Source organism: Acyrthosiphon pisum, chromosome A3 (assembly GCF_005508785.2).
Source record: "Acyrthosiphon pisum isolate AL4f chromosome A3, pea_aphid_22Mar2018_4r6ur, whole genome shotgun sequence".
Classification (NCBI taxonomy): domain Eukaryota; kingdom Metazoa; phylum Arthropoda; class Insecta; order Hemiptera; family Aphididae; genus Acyrthosiphon; species Acyrthosiphon pisum.
In genome coordinates, this window is record NC_042496.1 from 22,831,022 (window position 1) to 22,854,258 (window position 23,237).

Consider the following 23,237-nt stretch of genomic DNA (forward strand, 5'->3'; position numbering starts at 1 on the left):
TCAATCAAAACAATTATTTTTAATCAGTTAAAAAGAAAATTACACATGAAACAAATGATGTAGGAAAATACAAAAATGATCGAATAAGCAAAAAATAAAAAATAAAATCATTTAAAATATACATTTAATTATTACAATGTTCAAATATATTATTGAAAATAATTATTATAATAATTAACTAATATAGTATATTACTCAAATGTAATATATAATAATATCATACACACATTTCGTATAAATGTATAATATATAACTTAATCGAACCAATAATAAATTAAAACAAATCACATTTTACGCATTATTTTACGTACATAAATATAAAAAACAGAAAAAAAAATGTAATAATATACCGCTTAACCGTCCTTTAGAACCATATTTATCCATTTGTGGTTCGACTTGACTCGATCGTAGAGCCTCGGTCTCATCATGCCGTCTGCCGAACATGCAATGCGCCAATTAGTGACACCCACCAAGACCCAGCTCTTCTTATTAGCCGATAGGCACATCATCGGACTTCCAGCGAATTCTTCCTCCGTGCAATCGTTATGATCGTAGATCGAATCGTAGCACAACCCATTCACCGTCGTGATGCTGATGTTGGTACAGCTGTCCATCGAACTTTCTTTAACCTCGATCCTCTGAAGGTTGTCTCCTGTACACAATTCAAATAGGTATATTCAATGACGTCGATGAACGGTACAACATTATATAATATATTTATATTATTTCGCAATATTATGTGGAAAAAATAACTCGGGAGAAACTAACGATTTTTCGCCCATCCCAACGTCTGGCAGTGTAGATACGGTACATCGGTCGTCTGCTCGTCGTTCAGGCACACCGGCCGAATATGATCCGAATACGTGACCGGTGAACTTAATTTGACCAAAACCAGCGTGCTTCCTTCGACGGGCGACTTGACCATTCCGACGATGTGCCGTTCTTGTTGCCACGGCGACACGGCGTTCAACCTCACCGCTCCCAAACGCGCCACCCATTCGGCTTTGCTTTGCCTAAATAACCGCGCACAAAGGTTTTCAACAGTGTACACAAAAAACTATAATAATACATCAGAGGTACTATTGTATAGAAGCTTTTATTCATATATTTATTTATCTGTTTATATACATTGTTAGGTGTAAGGCTTAAGTATTTTATATATATAGTGGAAACTGGCAAGCCGCGGACGATCATAGTTTTCAAAACGCAATCGATGTGTTTGGTGTTCCATATTATATTATATATATTATAGTATACCTGTGTACAAACAGATATAAATCAATAATTACCCCTGAAAACACGAAGCGCTGGTGAGTAACCATTCGGAAGATATGAGACTACCGTCGCAAACATGAGTTCCGCTTTTGTAGAGAATGGCGTGCCACGGCCAGTCTCCGTGCGAAGCCATTTTGTTCAAACCGTCGATACCGTGTTTCTGTCTCCTGTTTGTCTGTACGCCGCAAACTAAATAATAATATACGAGTGAAAAAAAAAAAATGTAAATACTCGCCGACGGAGGATTTCACACTGGGAGAGTGGGTAGATTAATCACGTATATAAAAATGTAGGAAAATGGGACTGATTAGGTTATAGGTATAACTTGAATTGTTAATATATATTGCTTACCGGCGTCGTCGCATGCGACACGCAGAACTTTTTTACTGGGACACGTGCCCAGGTTAAAAGTTATCTCGCTGGCGAATGGATCTACGACGTGCGCGTATCGTTCTGAAGGAGAACCACCGGACGTCGATGTTGGCAGGTCTTCGTCGTCGACAATTTCGACACTTGTCAGATTGCTAAAAAAAAGGTAAGTATGATGGCTGTTATTATGCGCCGACCGAGTTAACAATAATATGTACACGGTTGTAGTACACGGTTGTGATATGATTATTGGACAGAAAAAGATTGTATATAGTCATATTATATGTATACAGTCGAACTTGGTTAACTCGAACTTTTTCCCGGTCTCTTCGACTTCCGAGTCCGACTATACATATGCATAAATATATACATCTATGATTTATATATAATATGTATACATCGTTATACTGACACACACAGGGAGATTCTATTATCATGAAACACTCATTATTTCAAAAAGTATTAATATTTTTGAAAATAATTACCTACGTAGTTTCAAGTTGTTAAAAATTATATTTTTAAATATTTTGTATCCTAATAATTTTTTACTTTTTTACTTTTTTGAATGATAACATAGAGTTTTAATTTCATATTCCAAAGCAGATTATTTTTCTGAGTATTTTGATTCATAAAAATTGAATTTAGGATGAGTAGTTTACGAGTTATAACTTATAAGTATTTAAAGTTTTGATTGACGGAGTGGAGTGGTATACGGGGTTACCCAGCAAAATGTCTGTTCGCTACTCCGCTTGTATAAACTTTAAATATACTTATAACTCATAATTTACTCGTCCGAAATTCGATTTTTTTATATATCAAAGTACTTAGAAAAATATTCTGCTTTGGAATATGAAATTAAAACTATATGTTGTCATTCAAAAAAGTAAAAAAACTTTAAGAAAATATAAGTATAAAAAACATTTAAAAATATAATTTTTTAATAAAAACGTTGTTTTTTAACAACTTGAAACTATGTAAAAAAAATATTTTCAAAAACATTAATACTTTTTGAAATAATGAGTGTTTCATGATAAAATAATCACCTTGTATATTAAAGCTGCAGTGGCGTTTAATTGGTTGTTTTACACATACGTGTATATTGAGTAGGTATGAGTATAAGTTGTAAGTGTATGAGTAAATATTAGGTATTCATGTAAATGTATTACGCATCATTGATTTGTGGGTGGTTGGTTTACGAAAGTGGAACATTATTTTTTTTTTTGGAATATGCACTGTGACTTTTATGTATTTTCACGTTTGCTGCAGGAATATAGGACGGTATACTGAAGGCGTTCACTTACTGGTAGTTGAGCGTGCGACAGAGTGACGTTGCGATCGTTTGAAGAGCTACGGTCATCTTTTCGTTTGGAATGTCTGTTTGAAAATTAGCTGCACACAACTTGCCCGACATTCCTTGTTCGACGAAAAACACGAAACCTTCTGTCGGGTACGCGTCAACAGTAGCTAACGGTAGCATTTGGTCTACGGACCTGCCAGTTGACGAGATCAGTACTAGATGCAAAATAAAATATACGATGGTATTTATCATAACATAATAGAATAATATTTTCCAGAATTTTCATATAGAATAAATAGCTCGACGACCGTTCGCTAAATATTCGTGTGTACGCTGCATATGCATCGTTAGTCAGGTATTCGTATTGTATTTAACTATCCACTTGACTAAATTTAAAATTTTTAATTATTTAACACAATAGAATTCTGAATTTGACCTGTGCTTGTTTTGCCATTCGTTTGATTTTTAAATTTCATTACTTCAGATCCAGAGACGTTCTCGGGATATTATAAAAAATTATTCGTTCCTCAAATCAAAATTTTTCTCATACCTATAGATTATTATATGGACACGTAATATTGAGTTATACAGTTGGGTAGATATACTAATTATGTATTAAATACATTTATTTTAAATTTTTTACAATATTTATACAACATCAACATGAAAACAATTTTTTTTTAATTATTCATTTTTAAACGACACCGCTGTACACGTAATAAGATTAAATCTACATCTTCAGCGCTGAGCGTGGTACAATCCAGAATCTAGATCATTGATGCGAGAGGCGCGAGGAGTGAGATAACACTAAGTTCTCGATATACGCACTATACAGGTTTGAACTCTGAATATTATACTTCTAGGGAGGCGTGGATCGAGACTTCTGCTAGAGGCAACGAGACGAGTATCGATAATTAATTTGCCTCAAACGATATACTCGATTATATTGTAATACGTGTGTATAATATTATAATTAGGTACTCACGACAATTGCGTTCGTCGGCCTCGCCCGGACAGTCGACCACGCCGTCGCATCGAGACCGGGCCGGGATGCACGTCCGGGACGTGATGCAGTGCAGGTATCCGGCGGGACAGTAACCACAAGTGGTCTCGTCCGACATGTCGGGACAGTCTAGAACGCCGTCGCAAAGTCGGCCCGACAACCCGGTGGTCCGGAGCTTGTAATCGCAGCCGGGCTTGGACGTGCACGTCGATCCGATGTTGCTGTAGTCGGGCAACTTGGCGCAGTCGAAACCGGCCAGCAATTTCTCTGGTATCCGGTGACCGCAACCCGTGGTGAACAGCCGGCAGCTGTGCTTGCATGGCAACGTGATCTCGTCCCGGTCGAGCTTCACGTCCGGTTTGCACGCCGGTTGCAGCAGCTGACAGACGAAGTCCAACGTTCTCTGGTAACATTCTGCGTCCACCAGATCTCTGCGGGGAGGTAAATGAAAACCGGACGTGTTTTATTATGTATAGGAAGGTAAACAGGTATAATATAGCAACAATTATAATACTAATGATAATATAAATTATAAATACCTATACCTAATATGAAGTCCGGGTGATGTGATTTAAATTACGAATTAAAGATAGAACTTATGGACGCGGTCAGGCTCAATACTATAAATAGGTATCGGCGATAAGTGATAACACCGCGGACGCACTTGAGGAATTATTAAAAAGTTACAATTTCGAAAATCGGACGCACTCGGTCGACGCTCGTTAAATATGCACGCATGCATGTAAATATATAGGTACATATTACACACGTATATAATATACAGTAGAACCTCGACTATCTGAACCTCAGCTGTTATACGAACACTATTATCCGAACAACAATTAGTGTATCCGAACGCTTTGTTATTCAAAAGTTTGCGAGACTTAGTTGTAGAAAAGCGTGTCGCAGCTTTTCGTCAAATGAAAATGGTTAATTTTGGCGAAAAAATATCATAAACATAATATGTTCCTATGTACTTTGTGATTATATATTTCTAAATGTACACGATGTAATTCTAATATACCTAATAATAATAATAATAATAATAATAATAAATATGTAATACATAATAATGTATAATAATTATTAATAGTATGTATATAATTGTGATTTAAAAAAAAAATATCTATTTTTTTAAAATTGTCCAGCATCTGAACTAGGTGCGGTCCCAATTAATTCGAATAGTCGAGGTTCTACTGTACTTATTGTGAATCAAAATTGTAAATTACTGTAAAAACCTCAAAACGTGTAAGCAAACACTTAAGAGTTCTAAAAAAATAAATTATGTTAACTACATAATTATTATAGATATCATACAGTACCTACATAAGTACTTAATGCATGTACCTACAATCTACATATATACTAAATAATATGACAATATATACAGTATGTTAATTAATTAGAAAGTATACAGTAATGCAGATATTCTAGTACATTTTTTATTAAATGTAATATAATATGACCAATAGCCTTCTTTTAACCATGGTCTAAAAAAAAAGTTTCAAAAACATGCTCAAAACTAATTTTTGATTTTTTTAAATTTCGAAAATGGTAATTTTGTATGGTTATTTATTTATAATATAGAGATAAAATACATTTTGAAATCGGTTGAATTTTTAATGATTGCAAGCAATTTACATTATAAAAAATACAGCATAATTTTGCAGTAAGGTTGTATGATTTTCTGTTTTTTACACTTTAATAACAATATAATAACTACCTTATGATAATTCATTATTCAATAGATGATAAAAAAGCAAAGAATACTATAGGTAGTCACTGAAATTGTATGTAATATTTTTTATTTGTTGTAAAATATTGTTCAATATTTCCACCATGAACTGCCATGCATAAGTCAATTTTATAGGCATGTTATCTTTATTACAAAATTGGAGCTATAATTTAACAGTTTGCGAGATCCTAGCGACACGTTCATTTCGTTACAAATATCATGGACCTATAAAATTGACTTGTACAGTTAATAGAGGATATATTGAACAATATTATAAAACAATTGAAGAAATATTACTTACAATCCCACCTAGTATTTTTATTCTTTATTATAGGTACCTATTGGATTAGTACTAGTAATATTGAAGTGTAAATAACTGAAAACTATACAATTTTTCAATAGTGTGTTGTATATTTTAAAATATAAGTTGCTTTCATTCATTCAAAATTCAATCAATTTCATAATTGTTTTTTTCCCATATTATTAAATGAATAACTTTATAAAATAGCTATTTTTGAATTTTAAAAAAATCAACAAAAAAAAGATTTTAAGCGTTTATAAATAACTTTTTTTTTAGACTGTAATAAAAGGAGGCTTATAGTCATATATACATTAAAAAATATATCTGCATTATATTTTGAATTAGGGTTACTGACTTTCCAATTAATTTACATACCTACTGTTGTAGGTATAATGTATATGTATAGCTATAAAAACAAACAACTTGAACATTTAGGTACCTAGCTAGCATACTCTTTGTTCAGTGAGTTACTTTAAATGTTCACAATAGTTTGCTATAATGAGTAGGTATATTAAACAAATATTTTAACATAACGCAGTCGTAATTATGATACTAACCTGAATGCAATCAAATCGTCGTGAATTTCGTCCAAATTTTTATGTCCAAAATGATTAGGATAACTCGTCAAATTGTACTCTAAAACGGATTTACACAAATTCAGTCTTACTGGCGTGCATCGTCTCGGGGGTGGTATGGTTGGATGAAATTCGGTGGTTGATATTTCTGGCGCCATCGTCGAAGGTTTTGTAGATAACAGAGCATTGTTGGTAATGTGTTTGATGTGCAAACTCCCCGGGACGATTTTCGTCGAAGGGTATAACCGACGAAATGCCGATAAAATGTCTTCCACCGTAACAGACGCTGTCCATCTGACTGGTTCGAATCTCAACCAGAAGTGCACTTTCAAGTTGCCCTCGTCGCTGAAAATAAAATTGAAAATTATTAATTTTACTCACACTTTATGGTTACTACGCGTGTGCTATATTTGCTGTAAATTATAAAAATACGCGCATTATACATAGGTATATGGTTATAATTAAATATTGGAATTCCTACGGTTCAAGAGATATGATTTCGGCGTCGATGAATTTTTTCTGTATAGGACTGCTGCTTATTATGTTTTTTATCAAATGCGTGTAGTTGATGACGAAACGTTGGTAGTCTTGACTGTCTGGGTTGTCGTAGTCGATTAAATCTATTCCCTTTTCGTCTGCTCTCAAATCTCCTCTAAATATCTTTTCTTCGCCGTTATACGTACGTTGTAAATAATCATCTGAAAACCATATTAGTTACACTTTAAGCACGTTATTTTGATATTAATAAATACACGCAATCAACCGCGGTACCAAAGTACCGTTTTGATACTGGTATATAGACGTATAGTTTATTTCAACTAATTGGTTAGAATTTCACGGGTACTGTATCATATCAAATATCTTGGAGCTAATAACTAAATCTTAAAATCTTTATTTATTATTTTGGCAATAACTTTTTTTTCTGCGTAGGTTACTTTCAAATTCAATTATACCTATGCCTAATACAGTAATACCGTATTATATTTTACATTTATCTTAAATTAAATAATTGATTTAAGTAATATCTTAAAATTAATAACTAATATTCTAAAAAAAATTACGCATTCTGCAATTTGAATGATGACTAGTTATTATTGCCATTCACAATTATTAAGTATTGTAAACTCCCGTTAACTGTGGGAGATAGCGTCCTAGGTCTATTGTATAATGGCGTTTAATATAAATTTAATAATTTTCATTATACTTGTATTTGAGCTGTATAATTAATGTACATAATATTATTTGAATATCCTTGCCCATAAATTGGGGAATTTGATGCAGAAGCTTCTCTTAAAGACATTTGGTATTTATATGTGTATTTCAACTCAGGGGTAGCTCTAAGGGGGCCTAGGGGCAGTCCCCCCCAAGCTGTATTTCTAAACAATTTTATATTGTTAAAAACAAAATTGCAAAAAAAATCATCGAAATTATCTGAATATTATGAGTTGGAGCCGCCTCTGTGTCAACATCTTTGTTGTTCTACAAACCTATCTCACAATGTTTTACATAAATCAAAATAATTATAAAATTATGACTCCCTAAAAATTCCGGTGATATACCTAATCTATCTATCCCATAATTGGCGGACATATTGTTTAGGTATTAGGTACAGTTATGATACGGTTCAGCTAAAATATTATTTATTAAGTTTTGGCTAAATATGTGTTGTATAAATATGTAATGGTATTTTGCTCAGCCGTGCGTGTAGCTAAAATTTAATATCGATTGTTCGTGGCGTTTTTTTATTCCCGAAATCATAAATCGAATCACGATCACTTAATTGCAGCCCAAGACAGAAAATCAATTTCCTTTATTTATACACATTATGTGCATTTTTTTTTTTTATTGTTATTATTATATTTACGTATTTTTTAAGCGTTTCTGCCGATGAACAAAATACAGCGACTCATGGACGTGTGTTGCATGAATAGAAAAATACGACACAATGGATACGGTCGATCATGGGTGAAAGGAAGCGCCGTTTTGTTACACTTTCAATCGGCAAGCAAATACCAAAACTACCATATATTACACGCAATCTGTACGAAATAATGTCTAATGACTGCATAATATATAATATTATATATACGTCGTGGGATATTGTACGGAAATCACTATTTCTTTAAATAATAATAATAATTACGCGGCGTGTACCTATTTGTACAATCGATTTCAGAATGGAAAATATTTGCAGAGGCCATAGATGGAAACTGTACGACAAGACGCGTAGCGTTCATTCATCGTGGACATACGATAATACGAGATAATATATAATGATTAAAAAATATGATATTGTGTCCGACGACTTTCCAATTTATTTATGGTGCCTGCGTTACAAAGGTTTAATTTCTATTCGTATATACCAGCGGAAACTATTTGAAAGGTAATTTACTCATTTGCTGCAGGTATAATGATGGACGACATAATTTTAAATTTTTCAAAATTATATAAGTGTTTTTTATACGCTCTTAACGCATATTGTCAACAGTGAATATGATTTTATGTTTAGAAACTTCAGTAAGTATTAATAGTAATAAGGTGACATATTAATGATTATTATTATTGATTACAATATGATACATTTACTGATTGATTTAATATTATAACTTGTAAGTTTCAATAATAAATTAGTTGGTAGGTACTTCTATATTCTGTATGAGTATTTCTTTAAAAAATATATAAAAATAGTGGTTTTACTTGAAAGTTACTGGTTCAAGTGGTTTTACAGTGTTAGAATAGGAAAAACATTTTTTTCACGTATAGGTATAGCAGAGGTATTTTAAAATCGCATGAAGATAATACATAGTAAATAATCTAATGTAAAGTTTTCGAAAAAGCGTCAACATTTAGTAACTACCTATTATTAATAATTTATTACTTAACCTACAACATACCTACACATAATGACGTAACTAGAATATATTCTACAACTGTTTTAACCTAAAAATCAGTGTAAGGACTGAGTAACAAGTTCCAGCACCTTGTGATCGATACGAAAACATTTATCAATTAGGTATTGATTAATTTAGCGTGTGATAGGTATTTTTCATTATATATAACACTTTGAAATAATCTAAATCAATCAATATAATTGTTTTACTTTTTTAACTAAATTATTATCATTATACGACCTTCGACAGTTGTACAATAATATGCATAGTATTCTATATGCTAGGTGTAGTCTTTAATATAGCCGACTGTCGGGTGCTTACACCATTTGTACGTCTATAATAGTATAATGTGTTCGATGACCTTGTTAAAAGTTTATTTAACAAATAAGTATTTTTTTTTTTCTTAAACCATTCAAAAATCTGATTCAGTTAATGAGAATATTACACATAGGTAATGAATGATGATCAACGTATAACATCTTAAGTCGCATAAAACTGATATTCCTGCTAAATATATACAAAGTAGGTACGATTGACATCTAGTCTTAAGATCTGACATTCCTAGAATCTGAGAAAGTGGCATTACTATAAACCAGACGGTAGACGATTCTCAATTTCATAGTCGTATATACTCGTTAACTCTTGTATAATAAAAACTGTATGCTATACACCTATACCTATACTTTATTACAAGTACCTATAAGTTATAATCTATTATTATTATTATTATTATTATTATTAGTTATTATACCTATAGGTATTACACTACTTTTTAAAATATATCAATAATCAATTAATATTATTTTTCTGCTGAGAAAAAAACATCTACATTTTCGGAAACGAAACATTAACAAGTATATTACATAAGTAATATGGTCAATATTTACTGACTGAGGTTCATTTACCGAAATTAAATAGTACAATAGTATAGATGGATAAGTTTATTCAGGCATTCGATAACAAGAGTAGGCGTATTTTGAAGATTTAAGTAGCCCGCAAGAGACAGATCAATGGTTTTTGTTATATAACTATGTTCACATAATATATATAAACTGCAACTCTGATGGTTGTTGAACCGAATAAACATTATAATCCAAATGAAATAAGACAAAACCTCCCATGAAATTATTTATCTGTGTTCTTACCTACAATCCCATAAAATGCATTTTTGCATGGTGTCAAAAAACGTCGTTTCGTTCCGAAGTTGAAAAAAAACCTATAGAAAACCCGTTAGCCAAATACCTACTAGATACTCTGTAATTTGTATCTAGTAAAGAACTATTCATCAACGAATGCTCATTTTTTAATCATTCGACGGTGTTATAACTATTTAAATTAACGTTTTAATCGTTCAATAACACAACGATTACTTCATGGGAGAGTTGTCGATTAAACGAAATACCTGTGCTGCAGCTGTGCAAACAATAATACCTACTGTTATAATAACACTAAATTAACATTAAATATAACCTATACTAGTATGGGTCCTGCCTCAACATTTTACATATATTTCAATTGTCGAATAGTTAATATTAATATTACAAAACGTAATATAATTTGTAAAAAATGCATAAAATATAAATTATTGTAAAACGTCTTTTTTTTTCTGGTAGCTGAACAATTTTTTGTTTAATGATTTCTATAAATCTTAAAAACAATATTTATTATTTTTCAAACATTATGTGTTTACATGTATTTATACATTACAATAACAGATAGATAGTTGTATATACGTGGTAAACAATTTCACTAAAATGAGATATACATACACACACACACACACACACTCACGAAAACATTGTACCTATATTATCCACATAATATGTATTACATAATTGATAAAACTGTTCACTGTACACGATTGATATAAATCGTAAAATACTATTACATCGAAATACACTCAAATACGTGATTTTAGTTGAGAAAATATCATATTATTAAGTTCAATCCAACTTTTATACTATTATATGCTCCGATAAATATAGGTACATTTTGATCATTCAAATCGTGGATCTAGATTAGATATTGTGCAAAATTTAAACGCAGGTACCTATTTCTTGCAGTTAAATAATACTAGGTACCTGTAATAAAACTATAACATATAGGTTTATATAGGTAGTAAATAATAGTAGATATGAGGTATACCTACTATAATTACGTATTTACGTGTAGGTACCTATATTCGATTGCATGCGTATCTATGCTTTGAATACACTTAAATTATTTTAGCATTGTAGGTTTTAATTTAGATAGAACAACCATTGTTTTTATATACATTACCTATACCTGTGTATTATAAAACCAATGATACAACTTAAAAACCTACTCATTTCAATACGATAAATTTAAAACTACAGTGTGGGTTAACATTTGTAGAAAACTTGTTAATATTGATGGCGAAATAAGCGAATAGTTAATTATGATCTTCGTACAACTATAATAGTAAATAACAATATGATAAATAATAGCGGATTACCTATATTATATAGGAAATGAAGCTGAGTGTAATATTGCTCAAAGAAACCAATCTTGTGGTACTGTGTTGGATACTTGGATCCAATATATTGATAAATCATTTTATACCATGAATTATCGATCATATAGATGACCTGGTTACTTGATGATACCAAAATATTCAATTACAAACTTACAATGCAACGGAGGAAATATTATATAATAATAAAACTGAATCAAAATACTAATAAATAATTGTCATAGTAAAGTCAATGACAATATAAAAAATATTGAAAAAATCATGACAATGGTAGCTTTGAAATATATTTTGTTAATACTTACTAAACAAATCAATAACCGATCTATTGGCTATTATAGATTATTACAAAAAAAAAAATAATTTAGAAATGTTGTATTGGAAATTATAGGCAATAATGTATAATATAGGTGTATGAGAAAATGAAATAGGTACTTACATCCCGCATATAAGGATAGTGAAAATATCAACATAAACACTAATATCGTTTCGATAATGCAACACCTCCATCGATATCTTTGGCTGAATTTTCTAGTAAATTTGAGTTCGCTGTCAGTCGTTGAAGCATAGGAACTCGTTGCCCCACTGGCAACCGATACCTACAAATAAATCATAAAACTCATTAAAAAAAACGTTAAAAAGTACATTCATATCTGTGCAATTATATCTAGTTGTTGTGGTTTATCAGGAAATCAAAAAAATTAAATAGTATAAGTAATAAAATGTATAATAATATGGTATGTCAACATATAAAACAGAATTAATATTAATATATTATATGCTACTAAATATAAAATTGTTTAAATACTATGATGGCACAGCAACTGGAAATATATAGGTATAACATATGTACGAACAACCGAGTTAGCTTAAGTTTATTGGTTCTATATGGTTAGGTTAGGTCGGGTTATCTTAACTAGATAAAGGCATACCAATTGAAACAGGTCGTTCTTTTTCTGTGGTATACACAATACATTCGGTTAATGGGATCGTTTGGTATGCAGTTTGAGGTTGATAATGGGATAAATATAAACATATTATTGGACTAGGTAGTACAATATTATGAGACCCTGAAGACTAAAATTGCCTTCACAATTCATTGAGATGTCTTGTAGCTATACTATACAGAGAGTCGATCTAGTCGAACAGAAGCCTGCATGGGATGGAAAATTAATAATAAAACTGTGTAGATACAATAATTGTATTATACTTAAGTAATTATATTAAATCACAAAATCTAATTCAAACGCTAAAACTCTTATTGATGGTTTCAGTTACCTACGTGCTTGAAAAATACCTACAATATTATTATTTAACGTCTTGTAACCACGCTATATTATTATGATATCACAAAAGTTATGCAAGAGTACCTATTTTATTGCTCCGTGGTGCGTAGAAATACCGGTACGAGATGCACAACGATAGCACAATGGAAGGTCGAAATCGTTGAACTGGATATCAAATATATGTATATTATATAGGAGGATTTTAAATCACGGTCAATGCCGACACATTAATAGTTTGATGAGCCCACGATGTCCTGACAATTGTTATTATTGCTGTTTCTATAAGCGTTTAGCTATACGCCTATACACGATATGGATACGTATAAATACAAATTAAATGTAGAATCATATCCAAGAAGTAGGTCAGAGAACGTGCGGAAAACGAGTAAAATAATATCATTGTAATATTACTAATTTAAAAGATATTATGTGTCCTATTCAGGTTATATTATATAGTATATTTGATTATATATTAATATCCAAATATAAACCTATATTATATAGGTAACTGACCAATATTGTAATATTATAGCGAAGACACAGAATGATTTATACAAGACCAATGATTGTATTTTTAAGGAAATATTTATAAAATAATATTTTTTTTTTTCTTCAAATATACACATTATATAGGTACATTATATTAAGTAAGTATTACATATTAAGTACGTATATTAAAATTTAACACGCCATATAAATAATAAATGTAACTAGGTATTTAATTACAGCATTCACGTATCATACGTATTAATTATTATACGTCTTAGTACCTAACGAATAAGAAAAGATGGGAATTAATTAGTTGATAAGTTAATTTCTTTTAGCTTAACTATATTTTCATTTATTTTTTACTATTTAATTTCTAAAATAATTAATTTAGTTAAAAAAAAAAAAAATTTTACATGATTTTAAATAAATATAATAATGTAATTAATTTCTCAATATTATAGGTTATTGACATATTTTAAACCGTTAATAATTTTCATATATCAGTAGAATATATAGATATATATTATATATAGTCACGATTTAAAAGAATTGGATAACCTGTCAAAAAAAATATTATTATTTACATGTTATTATTTTAAGTGACATATGACATCATGACTATAGTCAACATTAAAACAAAAATGTAGGTTAATATAATATAACATAAATACGTTAAAATAAACCAACGCTGTATAAAAATTAGAACATAATATACCTAGGTAATAATTTCAGGCATCTATTTAAATTTAGTTGCATACCTAGTATAAATATGTAAAATGTAATATAATTCTGTATAAAATTAAGTTAATTATAGTTATTTAGGAAGGTACCTTAAAACAATTATAAAAAGTAATTGAAAGCAATTATATCAATTAAGTAGGTACTATAAATTATGAATAATATGCATCCGTAGAAAGTTTGATCTTACCTACAACAATTTAAAGATTTTATTTAAGAGTAATAGGTAGTTGAAACTGATCAAAAATAAATCATATTTATTACATTTTAGATGGAAAAATAATAATAATTTAATAGGTTAAACCTAATCAAGTGTAGGGGTAATGTTAATCTATCAATAAAAAGCATTTACATAAACCTACTGGCACCTATTTTTATAGAATATAATACATAGTATTAATATTTATACTAAAATTATTTATTTACTATATTATTTTAAGTAAATCACGTAAGTATTTTTAAATGTGTATAAACTCTTTTCGATTTCCCTTGGGTTAATGGTTATTTACTGAATGTCAAAGAAATGATCAATTTATCTTTAATGAAGTCTAGAACCCTTGCAAGTGTTGAACCTTATCAAAAATGTTCAGTACTTTAATACCTATAGGTAATATAACATAACATGAAAATTAATAATTACATAACGTAATTGAAATATAAGTTTTGAGTACCTATACCGGGCTATAACCTAACCCATACGGCCATACTATACAAGGGCGTCCACAGGAATTTGTCAAGGGGAGGGAAAATTATTTCCTTTTTTAAATTTTCCATCACACTATCCTATTTGTGACATGTTTTCTTTCATATAGGCAGGAAATGTAAAAAATATTTATGAATTATACGTAGATAGTTAGTTTTTGTGGCATTTGTTGGCATTTTGAAGTTTTTTTTGAATTTAAATTTTAAATTTTATTTTGAAATTTGCACATGTTTTTACATGAACTTTATAATAAATATATTATCTAAACATTTATAAATAAAAGGAAAGTATATTTTCAGTTCAGATTAATGAAATCCAAAATGGTAAATTCTGTCTGTACAACTTTTTTACAATCCTTTAAAAGTTTAAAATGTATATTATAATTTATACCAAATTTATGTTAGAATTTATATTTTTTATATTAAAAATAAAAATAATTCAGTGTGCTATTTAGAATTGTTATGGAATTTTCAAGTTTGTTTAGGACATTAAAATTATCAATAATAATATGATAATTGACCCAGAAATAGCCAAGGGGACAACTGCCCCTACTAGCCCCCCTGCGGACGCCCTTGGCTTTTTAATTTTTTTCTCATAATATACGTATAAGTAGAAGTATATTATACTAATATTTGTATTGTAAAAAGTATAAAAAAAATGTTTGCCTAGTACTTAGTAGTAATATTTATAATATATTATTATAATATGTATACCCAACCGAACCTATTATGTATATGTCTTTATACCTGGCAGGAGTCGAATCTATAACAAGACGATCCAATTACCGGTGAAAATATACACATTCTATATGCATCATCAGCTGCAGTGTATTATAATATTAATAAATTATTATTATTTATTATTTTGCACGGTTTACATGTTTATCTATCCGTGAGATTAACAAATATCGGTTTCTCGCGGGTTTTTATTATTAATATCGACGAGAGAGGGAACTATATACTACTTAGATGCATTGCGCACATTACAGCTTTCGAGTGGGGAAGTAGGCAGCCGATATTAAAAACATTATATAGTACAAATAGTAAGACACCTCAATGGAGAGTTAATGACACTGGACAAGCCAATCGGTACAGAAAAAAAACAGAGTAGGTATCGTATTATCATATTCTTGAATAACGTAATACTTAGATATACATCTATACTGCAGAGAATGACTGCAACTATCTCCGCGGTTAATTCTAATAATAATTACTCGAAAGTGTTGATTTAAATTTTTAATTTTCAAAACCACCTGTGCCCGTAAACCGATTCATTCGTCTTGCGTGCCCAGAACTACGCCTAGTCGCAGCCCAATTGTCTCGTGCGATTTTTTTCGTTTTTCAGTGAAACTTTTTTAATGAAATTAATATTCCATTGTCAAAATCGTATTCGCGGTAACACGAGTAAATTTTCGTGGGAGTCCCGTTTAATACAGAACTATACCTGTTACCTGGGAAGGAAGTGTTAATGAAATTGAAAACTTTTACTTGAAAACTGCAATATAAGTTCCCACGGGAATCGCGCTATATAATATAATGAACGTCACATAATTATGATTTATAATATATTTAATTTGAAAGTGTAACATTTTAAAAACAATTTGTTTCCCATTAATATAAAAATGAAGAAAGTACCTATATATTATACAAGCTATCAACCCTCATGTGAACAATTTGCTTATGTATACAAATAATACAATATGTACCTATTATAGTTACGTATATTGTGTGAAGGAATTTTCGTTTTAAATTTCTAAAACATTCTAGATTCAAAAAATACAAACCTAGGTATACCTACTAACATTTTACAACAATTTATTATCTGCACATATTCTTATGAATTAATATAGTTAGGTATATACCTAGTTTGCGTTATATAGTTATGTATTAGATATTACCTAATGTACACGAAAAAAAAAAATTATGACAGTCATGCTTTTATTACATCGAAAACTAAAATGTTAGACCTAAATGCAAAAAAAAATCAGTATTAAAATATAGTTACAGTGAGGGACTGTCTTGCAATAAAATTATTTCACTTGCAGTGAACAAGTAGCAAATATATAAACTCCATTAGGAAAAGATTTTGCAAACATATACCACCCATAAAATAGGATTGGTATTTATATCATTATAGTAGGTACCTAAGTGGGTCCAATGAAAAGCAAAAGCAGTAATGATGTAGTTTGTACTAACACAGTGTCTATGTGCAAGATACCTGTGGATATCATAATAAATATATTATACTTGCACAGACAAGCTCTCACTATATATTTTATGGCCTAGCTATAGAATCTCCATTACTTGCAGTTATCGCCTCGAAATATGGTTAGCGTTTTACGTGAATCCTCCTCTATATATATTATTATTATACGCGCATAAGTATAGTATGGGTACTAAACATCTCAGACAAGTACAAAATTATAATATTTCGATAGTAATAAATGTATATGGAAAGTATAAAGTACCTATATATTATAAACCGTGGCTGCAGTCGAAAATTTCCGGCAAATGGCCAATAATAATAAATAAAAAAAATAGTAAAAACACGGCCGTGCATTAGACATTTCGACCGGATCGTCGTTAAATTTTTCAAGTTCAATAAATTATTAAACCAATGTGCAGGGTAAATCGATATTTTCAGAACATTTCTAGTATCATTTCTACTGTTCCTATTTACACATCATATATATACCTAATATTATCCGTAGCGTTGCAGGAATACAACTGTATAGCACATCGTTCTGACGCAACGGCCCCGTAATGCGCGCGAGTTTTGCGTTTACAAATCCGGAATTATGACTGTATCGTTGACCTAGTTGCGTGTTTTACCCGTACGGGCAATATAATATAGTGTTTCACTCAGTTTCCGAGACGTCGTGTAATAATGCCTATAGTCGGCCACTCCGACTCGACGACATAAAAAAAATAATAAAATAAAATAATATACTGCTTAACGAGTCTAGTCTCGTGTATCTGATGAATCGGACGGCGGCGTCGGAAATAACGGACGGTCGTCGGCATAATATAGATATAATAATACAATATAGTAACGTCTAGGTATAGATAATAATAATAATAATATTATATTATAATAATAATAACACGCACTCGCGTATATTATATACATGTAATAATAAATCATGTATATTGTATAGGTAGGTAGGTACGTCCTGTCTGCTGTACAGTAAATATACCTGCAGCTGACATTATTTAAGTACACGCTATAATATCATATAATATTATTGTTGTCGTACACGGTTGCCATGGTGGTTACCGGTTACGCGGTATAATATAATAATGTGATCAATTTGTAATAACAATACACAATAATATTATATTATATTAAGTAGGTACCTATACACGCGTCGGTGCTATATTAAATGTCGGCGTGGTCTTGAGTTTGCAGTGCGAATTTGCATATAGGTTTACCCATCATAATATGCATATGATAATATTATATTATCATGTACTAGGTTTAATGTGCACGATGATGTACCTATTATATTATCGTTATGTATATATGATAATATGATGTGCGCTATACATTAGCCCGTGGTATCATCATATACATGATATATATTATGTGGTAGTAAATAATATTATTATATATATATAGTGAAGCCATATGTCGGCCATATATGATGGGTTAGGATTATGTGTGTCGATTATTAGGCGCACATAAATTATCAATATCCAAAATGCATAATATTTTAGATTGTTTTTCGACCACCTGTGCCGAGTATAACTATTTCGTACGATATCTTACAGTGCACGTCATAATTTATAGTTTTAACTGGGTACGTGACATTGACATACGGACATCATAATATTATTACAGCCATATAGGTAGTTCAAGACCTCAGCATTAATATAAGATCAGTAAGCAGCTCGACCCGTTATCTTCTAAAAGTATTACTTCTTCTAGGCTCTTTGCCTAGATATTATTCTTGTAGGTAGGTCATATAATATTATATTACCTATAGCATACGTAGATATATGGGTTAGCGCGTAGCGACAACGGCGAGAATTTTTAACTTTTAAATTTACACGAAATTCATTAAACTACATATTGTAGTATTGTACTCTATACATATATTATATAGGTACAGGAATAAAACACAATTTGTATACTTTGAATATCAATAACTCAAAATGCATAAATTATAAACAGGTACCTGCTATAACTAGCTATAGTTTGAATTTAATTTACGCACAAACCTATATATGCATTTCGTTCATCTGCCATTATAATACCTATATACAGCGTGTGACAGAAAGAACTGACAAAAAAAAAAAAATTGATGCTACTTAAAGGTATGACAAAAATTGATAGAATTATATGATAAGTAAAAAATTTAAGAAATATACCCATGTTAGAAAATTTCCAAAAATAATATTTTTTAAAAAGTTATTGCGTTCCAAATTAACTTAATAAAAAAATATTGATATTTAAAAAAATTCTAAAAAATAAACTACTTGACTTAGATAAATGATTTTACCATCCAAATCGTTGTTATAATCAGACTCACAAATTGGCTATTTTGAATTTATTTAAAAAAAATTTAAATCAAATTTAAAATTTAAAATTTTCAGTATTAAAAAATAAAATTATTTTTTTTCCACTACACGTGTAGTGCAAGTGGCTATAAATTACATACAAAAAAAAATTTTTAAGTATTGATCCAAACAAAAGTTTTGCAAAAAGTCAGTTCTATGTGTTACACCCTGTATATATATATATGTGTGTAGGTAGGTACTATATTACCAACCTATACCTATTTATAGCTTAAAAACTCTAAGCATAATATAATTTATATGTTTACAGGCGTATACAGGTATTGTAAGTAAACAACTTCCTTCCGAATAAATTAAAACTCAGCTGTTTCCCCTAGAACAGTCATTCGCGTTCGCGTAAACACTATACTTGCACTCTATACACAGCCTGCAGGACATCGGCTATAGATGGCGGCTGATATATCTTTAATATTATGTACAAAACTACATTAGTCACTGCAGCGCGGTTTCTCCTGCTTTCACGTGGATCGCGAACAAATAAAAATGTACATGTGTACAAATGGTTATGGTATTGAAGCGTGAAATTTTATATAATCTATACGCGCGCGTCCTTCCATATAACAGCGATGACCAGAGCAGCCGGAGACCGCGGTTGCGGTTTAAAGTCACGAATTTTTTTTTGTTATTATTATATTAACATAACGTATCTATCAATAGGAGGCTGCTGCTTCCTCTTGGACTTGAAGCATTACAGTTGGAAGGAACTGTAACAAACTGTCTCACGTGCTTGCGGAACACAAGTGGAATATTTTTTTTTTTTTTTTCATGACACAGTTATTTATTCAAATCTAGAAGACGTAATATGTTAGTTGTTCATGCCGTTTTAATATATTAATAGTATCTAGTTGAATGGATTGACACGAAAAACAAAAGAAAAAGAAATACGAACATAATAATATACTGACTATAATAGTGACTAGTAAATAGTACCTAATATTTTTGGTTTAAAATTCAATTCAATTTGATACATCTAGCTGCTGTGAGTTAGGTATTAAAGTTAAATCGTTCTGTGAGTTATACCGTAAATATTAATAGGATCATATACGGTTGTGTATTCGATACTGCAGGCTGAAGGTTAAATAAACTGTAATGGATACATACCTACAACATAGTGATTCGGTGTTTTTTCTTAAAATGTACTATAGATAGAAAATTGCATCCTTTTAGTGTATTAGTCGAAACCTAACAAATATATACCATAAGTTGATACTTGCTTATAAATTATATATCATATATGTTATGTATTTTCAAATATCATTTTATAGTAGTTGCATACATTCACAAATATTATTTTAATACTTCGTCCCGGAACGGTTTAAATGTATTTTTATAATACGATTCAACTCAAATAATTTTTTTTTTATTGATAAAAAAAAATGTTACACATATTTTATATTGGCCATAGTTTTTGTGTTGGTTTCGTTCTTATAACGTATGGTTTTTACATTAATGTAACAAGTATTCTTACGTTTTTTTATTGCATTTATAAGACTTTTTTATCCTTTTTAATAAACTTTAATAAACTGATTAGGTACTTATATAGGCTATATTATGTCCTATACGGGAATTCTTATATTGTTATTAAATATTGAATTATAATAAATAGCTTATCCTATTTATTAAAAAAAAAAAAATACTGGGTTTTGTTTGACAGAATTACGCAGAGTTCCTCAAATAATATAAAATAAATTATACGTAATGATATAATAATATATAATATTTAAATCATTAAATACAGGCAAAGGTACATCTGAATAAATCCAAGCCACATTCAAATTTATATGGTTATACCATAATTTATCATAGATACGCCAAGTATTTTTCTTCACATAGTCTTACTACAAGTTTTGATGTTTATCTATAAAATATCGTTTAGATTAATTAGAATAATTATTATTTAAAAAATATTAAATTATTTATTCAACTGTTTTTCAAGGAAATTGTGTACACAACACTGAATACTATTAAACGGTACATAAAATATACATTTATTTGTTATTTTAAATATTAAATATAATATATTTAATATTTAAAATACAAATATACAATGCATAACAAATTATAATACCTACTCAAAGATTAAACATACCTTTAATTAAAATAATATAAATAGGACATAGGTACGTCATAATTAATTTAATAAAAATTCAATTTTCGTTACACAAACAAAAACAATAGATTATTACTTTTCTAAATTAAGAAAAAGTAATTTAGATTAACTAATTTGAATAATATTGTGAACATGAAACAGTTATAATTATTTGTTTATAGCTCATTACACTTCATAGATAGTTATAGTGCCTATAAGTGCCTAGTGTGGTTGTGGTTAAGTACCTGGTAGGTACCGATCAAAAAAATAATTTTAATTTTTAATTTTACGCCTATCAGCTATAATAGTTATATTTATTTATAACCGTTAGTGCCTCTTTCGTAAATTAACGAGAAGAATTAAATAAAAAAAATGTTTAGTACTCTCTTCTGTGATAAATTATAATGTATGCAAGTTAATAGTTATAACATTATATTATAGGAAACCATATTACACCATAGATCATAGATGGTAGTATAATATTATAGTCTATTAGTCTCTAGAATCTAATCATTCGACTCTAATGTATAAAGTAGGTATAATGTATTAGGTATATACCTATATACAAAAATATATTACAAATAGCCAATAGGTACCTCTATACTATACGTGTAATTATTGTTACTGTGTAACGTTGTGTATTAAACTACTTAGCTACTAAACATTTATGAAAATTTTTTTTTATAATAATTATCAGTAGGTACCTACTCAGATTTACAATATAATATATCAGTATAAACGGAACAAGATAATATAATATATTATAAACAGAAAATTAAAATGGGGCATAATATTATTATTATAATATGCCTACCTAGTCTATATTAATAATCTAATTATATAATTAATCTAATATCTAAATAGTATAATAATATTATATGTTACAAATCACTATAAGCATTACATTTTTAATATACGTAAGAGCTAAGAAGAACTAATTTTCAATGTTTACCTATATATGGACAGGTATTATAGTCTATAGTAGGTACCTATCGTATAGGAAGGTGGTACTTTTTTTTATAGATATGTACTGCATGCATTGGATTATTTTAAAAATTACTCACCTTTGTATCCCAGGGATTTTTTCCAGTCATATTATTATGAAGATCCTTTACATTTTTTGATAAACAGTTTAATTTTTATTATTCATAGAATAAAAGTACCTACTAATATAATTCTAGAGTAGGTTTATCGTGTACTGTATTATAATTTACACAAATCAAATATAAACTTCATGAAAACGTTTGATTATATTAAGAAAAATTACGATATGTTAATTTGTGTTCATAACCGGAAGTGATAATTTTCACGAAAAAAGTAAATACTTAACAGAAAACTCGTATTAGGTATAGCGTTAAACTATATATTCGTCACGACGTCCTCGTGAATAGACTGTGTGCACATGTACTAAAAGTACC

The 23,237-nt window shown here is 29.7% G+C and overlaps 1 protein-coding gene across 1 annotated transcript; it reads right to left on the reverse strand.

Annotated features, from left to right (window-relative positions):
* LOC100168239 (atrial natriuretic peptide-converting enzyme) lies at nt 1–23,237 on the reverse strand. The gene is made up of 10 exons (XM_001943824.5): nt 22,884–23,237; nt 12,377–12,536; nt 7,037–7,253; nt 6,538–6,900; nt 3,927–4,375; nt 2,946–3,156; nt 1,627–1,799; nt 1,290–1,464; nt 769–1,013; nt 1–652 (listed from the first exon to the last, which is right to left on the reverse strand). Exons 1-10 carry the CDS (start codon nt 22,911–22,913, stop codon nt 354–356), a joined length of 2,322 nt encoding a protein of 773 aa, XP_001943859.1. The 5' UTR covers nt 22,914–23,237; the 3' UTR covers nt 1–353.

Bases quoted from the DNA above. Each gene is read 5' to 3' on its own strand.
- LOC100168239 (XM_001943824.5), bottom strand. From the start codon at position 22,913: ATGACTGGAAAAAATCCCTGGGATACAAAG. The intron at 12,537-22,883 runs GTGAGTAATTTT...ATTTATTTGTAG, and splicing joins AAAATCCCTGGGATACAAAG to GTATCGGTTGCCAGTGGGGC. The intron at 1,465-1,626 runs GTAAGCAATATA...ATTATTATTTAG, and splicing joins TGTCGCATGCGACGACGCCG to TTTGCGGCGTACAGACAAAC.